The sequence below is a fragment of the Thalia democratica genome, unplaced genomic scaffold (genome assembly GCF_965202585.1).
Source record: "Thalia democratica unplaced genomic scaffold, ktThaDemo2.hap1.1 HAP1_SCAFFOLD_611, whole genome shotgun sequence".
In the NCBI taxonomy this organism is placed as follows: Eukaryota; Metazoa; Chordata; class Thaliacea; order Salpida; family Salpidae; genus Thalia; species Thalia democratica.
Genome location: NW_028139625.1, coordinates 7,225 through 17,526, shown reverse-complemented (window position 1 = coordinate 17,526; position 10,302 = coordinate 7,225). Strand labels below are relative to the sequence as shown.

General features: G+C 23.8%; 1 protein-coding gene across 1 annotated transcript; it reads left to right on the top strand.

Moving 5' to 3' along the window:
• Window positions 1-7,466: 7,466 nt before the first annotated feature.
• LOC145846768 (kelch-like protein 26) lies at window positions 7,467-9,875 on the top strand (the record flags this gene model as incomplete). The annotated part of the gene is made up of 2 exons (XM_082953383.1): window positions 7,467-8,370; window positions 9,712-9,875. Coding segments are annotated over exons 1-2 (1,068 nt in total), but the record flags the coding sequence as incomplete, so codon positions are not given.
• Between the last annotated feature and the right edge of the window lie 427 nt (window positions 9,876-10,302).

Genomic DNA, 10,302 nt, shown 5'->3' with positions numbered 1-10,302 from the left:
AAAAAACAGGTTACAGTTTCAAAAATTAACTTAAACGAAGATAGGAAGATTTTATAAACTTACGTAGTTATATTATACACGCATTTATTTAGTTTTTGAAAACTAGGTGTAGTACTTAACAAATTTTGAATCGATTTTGTTTTTAGTAAAATCACACTGAATATTTAACCACTTTTCTTTATCAACATCATATAAATAGACACCTCTTTCTGTAACAGATCCTTGAAAATTTTGAAACACTACAATATTATTGCAAAAGCTAAATGCATAAAAACGCCAGTTTTGTATATAAGAAACTTTAATTTCTGAAAATTTCTAGGTTCATAGAGCATTGAATTTAAATGTCTAAAATATATTCCTATTTGTTGATGTAAATATAATTTATTTAGAAAAGTCCATTTCAAAAAATAAGAACATACGTTTCATTTAAAAACAAAGTTTTTAATCTTTAGTTGGTACGGTCTGAAATAAATTGTACTTTGCTAAAACAATATGACGTAATCATTAAATGTTGTACAGTACAAATATTTAGTGCAAAAATTAATCTTCCATTTATACAAACAACTAAAATTCACAGAACTACAATTAAGTGATTATGAAATAATTCAAATTTTATTGAATTTTAAAAGAAGCTATTTTATATGTCGACAAGAAGATATAAATCACTCCTCTTATTTAAGCAACTTTCTTTTTCAACGAATACACAACGGCTGTTGATTCTTTTAAGCACAGCCTAAAAACAGGGTTATTGCCATCTACTATTGGCTGTGCTCTTTTTGTTACCTCCCAAATTATTTTAAAATCAATGTTTTAAAAGTTTTCAAGTGAGCTTCAAGTGAGCTCTGTTGAAAGTTTTTAAATTTATAGGACCACATTATTTTCTATTTTGATATATTATTGTTAAATATTTTGACCCATTGGATTTTCGTATTAAAACAACTTTAAGAATTTATATAACTTTTAAATGATTTGTGCTTCCAAACTAAAAACTGAAAATGCTAAATTAAATTTTGACTTGATTACAGGTACAATTTCTAATTAAAATAAATATACGTTTGATAAATATTGTCACATGAGAAAGCATATAGAATAGTAATTTGATATTGCTTCATAACAAAAAGAAATGAAAACTGTTATAAGAAATAATAAAATAAGAAGGAAAAACAGGTAATGTTTATAATACATAGTTTAGTTAATCACCAAAAAACAACATTTTTTAATATTCCTTATGGATTTATTCTTTCAAAAATTTTATTTTACAAACTAAGTTTCGGTCAAAGACCTCGTCAGTGCTTAAATAAATACTAAGAGATATGTGACAGTCATGGAAAATAGCATTTAAACAATTAAATTAGAATAAAGCCAAATTTTTACTCAAAGTTTTTACTTTAGAAACTAAACAAATCAAATTTTAATATTAAGAATGAAAATTTAGGTGAATTTTAAATTTTAGCTAAGTTTTCAAATCAATAAAACAACAATAATAATAATAATAAAAGCTGTATGTAGCTTTCTTTTTTCTTCTAGTTAATTTACAGAGTAAACATTGCTTAAGCAAAAATGTAGTTAATAAAGTGAGCTTAAAATTGAAATGAATTAATGTAGCTTATTTTAATCGTGACGTAACTATTAAAAATTAATGTGCTTTTAATCGCTATGAAAATTTGAAATCTTCTCAAATGCTTTATATAAAAACTTATAGTTGAAACACATTTTCTACCTAAAAACAAAACAAGTTAACTTATAACACTAAGTTTGAATTTGTGGCAAAGTTTAAAATTTACTTAAATTTAAAAATTAAAGAACTATACAAATAATAATGATAATAGTAATAATAATAATAATAAATTGTATGTAGCTTTCTATTTTCTTCCTAGTTGGTTTTCAAAGTAAACATTGCTTAAATAAAAATGTGGTTAATATTAAAAAGTGGGCTTAAGTTAAGATGCAGTTTAATCAAGCTAAATTTTATTGTTAACATGATATTGTAAATTTAAGTAATTTTGTGCTTGTAATAGTTACGAAAATTTTAAATTTTGCTTGAATAATTGACCAAAAAAATCTTTTAACCTTAAGAAAATAATAGCTACATGTTTTTTGAGATTATAAATACATTAAAGACGTCACTCACAATTACATGCGTTTAAATTATGAAGGAATTTATACTTAGTATTTATATTAGTTATAAAGTTTTCTTCAATTATATTCTGAATTTTGCAAGAAGCTTTAAGGGCCTCAATTTGCCGACCCCGGCTGTTAGTTAAACTTACAATATTAACATAATAAAAAACAAGACTAATATTAAATTACAAAACTCCACTTCAGGACTGAAATGATTAGATAAAATAAAAATGTACGTATACAGTTATTATAAGTAAAAATAATTAGAAATAATTAAAATATTAAATTTAACTCATACCGTAAAACCAAAATGACGTCGTTACATTAATTAGACTGCACGATTAACAAAAACAAAATATAACTTTTATATTTTATAACTAAAAGATATAGAAAAAATAAAAATAGTTTGGTTAAAATTATACACCTAAGTTACGTATTTGAACAAAAACAAGTGTAAACATTTAACTATTATTTCTACATAAATTACCTAGCAAACTTGGTAAAAACCGCTGTGGTTAAAGTTAATAAACCCAAGATATGGTAAGTTTCGTACTTTGAGCTAAACGTAGCCCTCAAAAGATTCATCAACTCACGAATATTCCATCAGCTAGAATTTTCTAATCAATAAATAAGTTTAATAACTTTTTTTAGTTAAAATGTAAAAACTTTGTTTAACAACTGATCTTATGATACATATTTTATTGTATCACTTTTTAGGTAGTTAATTTTTTTCTAAAGGATGTTCGTAATTTTAATTATTTATTAGAGTTTCAGGCTGCAAAGCAAAGATTAAAGTATTTATCCATTAGAAATAGACTCACTTGGTTTAAATTAATTAAGATTAAACATATTTTACTTTAAAGTTAGTTTTAAGTAAATCTTTGAAAAACTTAGTTGTTTTGCTTTTTATTGTTTTTTGGAAAACAAAAGACTGCTTAATTTTTAACAAAATTGTTTTTAATAAACAAAAGCGAAGCAAAACTATCAAAACAAAAACTTGTAACTGAATATTGAAATAAGTTATCAAGTATAACTCAAAGTGTAGTTAGCTTGATAAATTTTTTTTTTTGTTTTACATGGATTGTTTTCTAACAGTTAGGTGTAGTACTTTACGTATCTTGAATCAAATTTGTTTTTAGTAAAATCACACTGAATGTTAAACCACTTTTATTTTTCAACCGCATATAAGTAAACAATTGCTTCTGCAAGATTTTCTTCAAAATCTTGAAACACCACAATATTATTGCCAATGCTGAATGCATTGAAACACCATTTTTTTAATGCGGGACAAATTTTTGATCTAAGTTTTGTGAACTTTCTCGAACAATTGTCAAAAACTTCACAATTTGTAATTTTGTATTCACCAATAACAAACATTTTGTTACCCATACTAACTGCAGCATGATTATTTCTTTTTTCTATCATATCAGGTAAATAAGTCCATTTGTTTTCATGATAATCATATGATTCAACTGATTTCAATGGAGAATAATTATTTATACCTCCAGTAACAACAACTTTACCTTCAAAAACTGTACAAGCAGCACATTCACTGGCTTAATTCAAATCTGCTATTTCATTCCTTGTATTACTTTTAATATCATAGGTATAACACGAATTAAGATATTTATAACTGCTATCGTTAAATACTCCAATTAGATTAGTTTACTCATGAATGATCCGACACAATAGCAATACATTTCCTCAGTTTTTATATACTGATGAGTCCATGTTTTATTTTTACCTGAATAAATTTCAAAAATACAACTGACTCATCAAAACTTCCAACGATTCTACACTATTACCTATAGCAGCAATATCAGATTTGACAGTAGCTAAATTTAATAAGTAATGCGATTCAACTATTGATGGAAATTTGTTTACTTTAAAACTAGGTATTTCCATTTCTAAAACTTTTTTTGTTGTTTTTTGATCCCTGTCTTTTCTCCACAAATCAAAATACTGAAGCCATCTTGGTTACAATATCTGTTTTCATACAAAACTTTTGGTACTTGAAAAGGAATTGAGTTGCTTTTTTCATGCATCAAAAACATTTTGCTAGAAATAAAAATTTAGTCTAAAAACAGAAACTAAAAAAACTGACACATTGTAAACATAACTATCTAATGTATCAGTTAAAAAAGCGATAATTTTCGAAATATGCAATTTCAAATTAACAGTTAATCAATAATAATCAATATTTCTGATATGTGTTTTATATATTTGAAGTTGGTAAGCAGTCGTTTTGTTTAAATCTTAAAGTACAACTATTTCTTTGTCTATATCATTTTAAGTTTATACAGAAAAAACATAAACTTAAAAAAACAGTACTGTTTATCCTTAATAACAATAAAAGGAAAAAACACTAAACAAGTTTAAGACATAATACATCGTATCATTTAATTAAATAGCAACTAATAACAACTATAAATTATAAGTAGTTTTTGAGCTATACAAGTCTAAACAAATAAACTTATTCTCACATAAAATACAACATAAAAACATTTAGAAGGTATGAGTAATTTTAGTAAGTAGAATAAATTTTTTTAATGAAAATAAGTATTAAGCTATTTTTGTTTGAAAACAATTCACATTTTGTGTAAAAATACTGTCAATTTGTTATTTAGAGTTTTTCAATAATATATAATATTCTAAAATTTTATAGTAGTTTTAAGCTATAATAATAATGTTTCAAAAAGTAAACTTATGTTGCAGCTGTTTTTTATAATTTCTTTGAACTTATTTGAATATTAACACTAATTCAACATAAAAATTATACAGCACACCAAACTAAAAAAATAGATGTTTTTAAAAGAGAAAAGCAAGTTTTTCTTTTGTTTTATTGAAATCTACGTTTCTAATTACTTTTAATTTTTTTACACTTATAAAATAGGTTTTTAATATATCTAACGTGGATGACAGTCTTTTTTCTTTTAAAGGTTACAAGTTAAGAATAAACTTAATTTATTATATAATCAAGTAAACAATTTTATGTGTATTTACAGTCAGTATTATGTGCTTTGAATTGTTCTTTTGTAGTTCTTTAAGACGAACAGCACTGTTTTTCAAAAACTTCACATTTTTTTTTTAATTCAGAAGTGCTGTAGATATTTATTTTAGGTAAAATTACAACATTTATTTCTACTAATTTAAAAAAGTATATAAGTACTTAAAATAACTTTCATTACTACAATGTTAACTTTTAATTTGTGTAGTTCTATAAAAATTGCTTGCTAGAAGAAAATCATATTATATACTGACATGTTTACGTTTAGAATGGGGACGGGTCTAAATTGCAAGAAGACAAAATTGAACGAGATTATTTAATTTTACGAGAGGACTAATTTTAACGAATTACATTTTTGCACGGGAGTAGAAAATACAAGAAACTAAAATAACAAAAACTAAAAATAGAATAATAAAAAAGAGTTATTGACTGTTATACAAACTTTTGGTATTTGAAAAGTAATTGACTTGCTTTACTCATGCATCATGGATATTTCTCAAAAAATTAAATTAGTCTAAAAATAAAATAAAAACTGTTAAAGTAAACAAGTTGTAAAAAACAAAATATAAATTTTTCAGTGGAAAAAATATAAATAAATAAAAAAATCTGTGTAGAAAATTTAAAAGTATAATAACAATATAGTAAATACAAGTTATATTTAGCTTCTAAATGATAGGTTCTTTATATATTTGACAAAATCTTGATAACAATTGTTGAGTTTAACTTTAAAAAGTTTAAATACCTCTGAGGGTAGAAATTAAACTATTATTTTGAGTAATTAGAAAATATTAGTTACTCCTAGTTTATAAGCTTTAAATATTAAAACCTAACAAAATTAATTTGTTTCAACAGTGTAAACGAACTTATATCGCAGCATATAGCGTGTTAAACAAAAATTACTTTATTAAAAAACAATAACATTTAATTTTTTAATTTGGTATGTTTAAAATAAAACTAGTCAATTATCAAGTACTTATAAATTCTTATAACTGTTAGATATAAAATATAGCTACTTAGGATTGAACCCAATTAATTAACTTTATTTTTGGTGAAGAACAAAAAAAACTGTATTTATTGCTTAAATTTTTTTATTAGCTACATTTTTTAAAATAAACTATTTAAGCTATCTTATACTTCATTTGTTAATCTGTTTTATATTATCAATTAAAAATAAGTATACTATAATTTCTAAAACAGTATAAATTAGAGACAGTCCAAAACTTTATACTAGTCTTTAATGTATTGGTGGGAATTACTAAAGTAGAACTTTTTTTGCATTTTTAACCAAATAAACATTTATTGTCTAGTACAGCCACCCTTTAAGATAATATTTAATGTTTATTAAAATATCATAGCAGGTTATCTTTATCATTAGTAAACAAACAAGCTTAATTAAAGAAATTCTTTGTCAGGTAATTGATTATTGTATTATTTTTGAATGTGTAATAAAATACTTGTAAAGAAGTTGTTAGCTTTGAAATCATTACTGTATTGTTAAAAACAGTAACTAACTTAATTTTTAATTTATCATTTTTTGCTAATAAAGAACTTATTTCAATTTGTTTAAATAATTTAGATATTTGATAATACAAATTGATGTTTGTTTAGTTAAACTTAGTAAAAACTAAAATGAATACTGTGTTATGGATAGTAAATTAGCTTTATAATAACTCTATAGTAGCATCTATCATCCTCAGTCATTTTAACTACTGTGAACTTAATTGGATAATTTCAAATACTTAAAAGAAATCGTTTCAAATATACAAAACTAAAAAATAAACGATAATTGATTTTCAATGAATACAAATAAATAATTATTTGTTGTAATAAATTTTACACTTCTAGTTATTTAAATCAATTTATACTAATAAATACATATTGTAATATTTAATACTGATGATAGTGTATATATTTTAATTTCTAACATTAAAACTTAAGACTAAATCTTACTTATTATTTAGTCAACTAAACAACTTAACTTGTATTTACAGTGAATGCTATGTGTTTAAAACCTATTCTTCTATTTTTTTCAAGATAATTAGCACTTTTTTTCGAAGTCTTCATGATATTTATTAAATTCAAAAACTTTGAATTTAATTTCTTAGGTTCAAACACAACATTTGTTGATGCTAGTTTACTAATTCACTTGTTTAATCAAATATAATAAAATATGTAAGTTTCCAACACTATTTCGTTAACTACAAGCTTGGGTTTTTATTAAATAATTACTTATTTGAAAATAAGTTACACATATTTTTTTCTTGAAATTTATTTAAAAATAAAATACTTTTTCAGTCTCTGTTATTAAACTCATTTCTTCTCTTGCAAAATGTCTACGATGTGTGATAGAAACAAGTCCATTCCTTTTCATGTACAAGCAGTTTTGTATGAAAACAGATATTGTAACCAAGAAGGCTTCAGTATTTTGATTTGTGGAGGAAAAGACAAAAATGGAAAAGTTACAAACGAAGTTTTAGAACTAAAAACACCTAGTTTTAAAGAGAAAAAGTTTCCTTCAATGTTAAAAACGCATTCCTGCTTAGATTTGGTCAATATTAAATCTGATATACTTGCTGTTGGAGATAGAGTACATTTAGATGAAAGTTTAGATAACTCAGTCGTGTCAAATGAAATTTATTCTGAAAAAACTAAAATATGGACTCATCAATATATGCAAATGAAAGAACGGTCTTGTGATTGTATTATTTCATTCATGAATAAATTATATTTAATTAGAGGTTGGATTGTAAAAAGTGATAAAAGTCTTAGTTCGTGCTATACCTTTGATATCAATAGTAATGTATGGAATGAAATAGCGTATTTAAGTGAGGCAAGATATTTAGCTGCCTGTACAGTTTTTGAAGGTAAACTTGTTGTTACTGGAGGTGAAAATAATTGTTCTCAATTGAAATCAGTAGAAGCATATGATCATCATGAAAACAAATGGATATATTTACCTGATTTGATTGAAGAAAGATTTTTTCATACTGCAGTTAGCATGGGTAATAAAATGTTTGTTATTGGTGGAAATTTTACTACAAGCTGTGAAGTGTTTGATAGTTATTTAAGAAAGTTTAGTAAAATTAGATCAGAAATTAAACTTTCTGATTGGGAAATATCCCATTTTTCTGCATTTAGCATCGGAAATAGCATTGTGGTATTTCAAAATTTCGATAGTTATGTGACAGAAACAATTATTTACTTGTATGATGTTGATAAAGAAAAATGGTTAAACGTTCAGTGTGATTTTACTAAAAACATGTCAGATTCACATTTTGTAAAGTACTACACTTAATTGTCAGAAACTATGGAAACACGTTTAATAAAGTAATAATTAAAGCTATTTTTATTTTGTTTGATATAAACTTTAAACTACTTCCGTGTCTATTTTTTTGATTTTAGCTTTAGTTGACTTAGTTTCTTTATTTTTACTGAAGATTAGTTTATTAAAAAACATTAAGTTTGTTTTAATAAAGCATATTTTATACAAATGTGATTAGTTTATATTAACTTTTTAGTTGGTTATCAGAGCAATAATTTATAATTTGTTTAATGTTAGCTTATCAGATTAATTTTTATAATGATTTATTAAAAGTGTATTTAGATGTAAATACAACTCAAACCAAATGAAGTTTGTGGTAAAAGAACTTTTCCATAAAAAAAATTAAAATGTTTCTGGATTGAATTTTTAGCTACAAAAATTTTCGAGGCCTATAGTTAGACAGATTGTTACTTAGTTTTACCTTCACATGTAGGATTTAAATTTAATACCAATTATTTAGTTGTAAGTTTTTAACATTGACTAAAATACGTCGTAATACATACAGTTACGATATTTTTACAATTTTTTAATTTACAACTTTTTTTATCACTTTCATTGTAGGAAAAGTGAAATTCCAACATCCAATGGAACTACAGAAAATAATATTTAAAAAAATAGTTTTTATTTCTTCTACTTCAATTTTATAAAGTGCACTTTTCAATCTTTCAGTCTTTTTATATATCGTTAATTTGTAGTCATTTACTAGCTCCCTCAATTTATCATGACATCTGTAAGAAAGTTCAGAGCTTAAAAAATATAACAAAGTATACTAAATATTTTAAATTTTTATTGAGTTACACTTTTACCGATTTTTTTGACTATTTTATTTTTAGATAATTTAATTTCACTTACATTCATAAAATACCATTTTGTTTTTAAAAAAGCCCTGTTAGTTTAAGAATATATAAAAAATATTATTTAGATACTTGCTTGTTGTTCTAGTATTCAAAGAGTTTATCGAGTAATTTAGTAGTTATTTGGTAATGTAAATAATATAAGTTTCTAATAGATTATTGTTTTATTAATAGTACTATTAAAAGTTATTTTAATTTTTAAGTTCAATATAAACTAAATAATACTTGAGTAAATGATATAATATTGTAAAGTAAAAGTTTCGTCTTTAAACCTAAAATTTTCAAAATAATGAATCAGAAAAATAAAGACTTTAGATATGTTAATAAATATGTATGAGAAAACCCTTAAGGATAGTCTGTTTAAGTCTGCAAATTTAGATGGAACAAAATAAATAGTTTAAATGCAGCAAGAGGTAGTGCTCAATGTACAGTTTTTGAAGGTAAAATTGTTGTTACTGGAGGCTACTACTATCCTCAAGGAGAATTGAAATCAGTAGAGGCATATGACTATCATGAAGACAAATGGAATTATTTACCTGATATGATTGAAAAAAGATGTAATCATGCTGCAGTTAGTATGGGTATTAAATATTTGTTATTGGTGGAGAACATACTACAAATTGTGAAGTATTTGATAGTTTTTCAAGAAATTTCACAAGTATTTGTTTAGAAATTTATCCTGATGAAGAAAATGTTTGTTCGATGCATTTAGCATTGGTAACAATATTTGGTTTTTGAAATTCTATTTTAACAAAACAATAGTTTACTAATATGATGTTGATAAAGCAAAATGGCTAAAAGTTCATTGTGATTTTACTAAATACAAATTTGACGCCAGATATGTTAAGTATTACATCTAACTTTAATAAACTATAGTAACGCGTGTTTTACAATAAAAGGGAAAGTTCATCAAGTTTGTTTCATTTCTTGTTTTTGTTTTGTTTAACATTTTGTTTTAAAATACTTTGTTACTCTCATATTTGTAAAAGATTATTTTT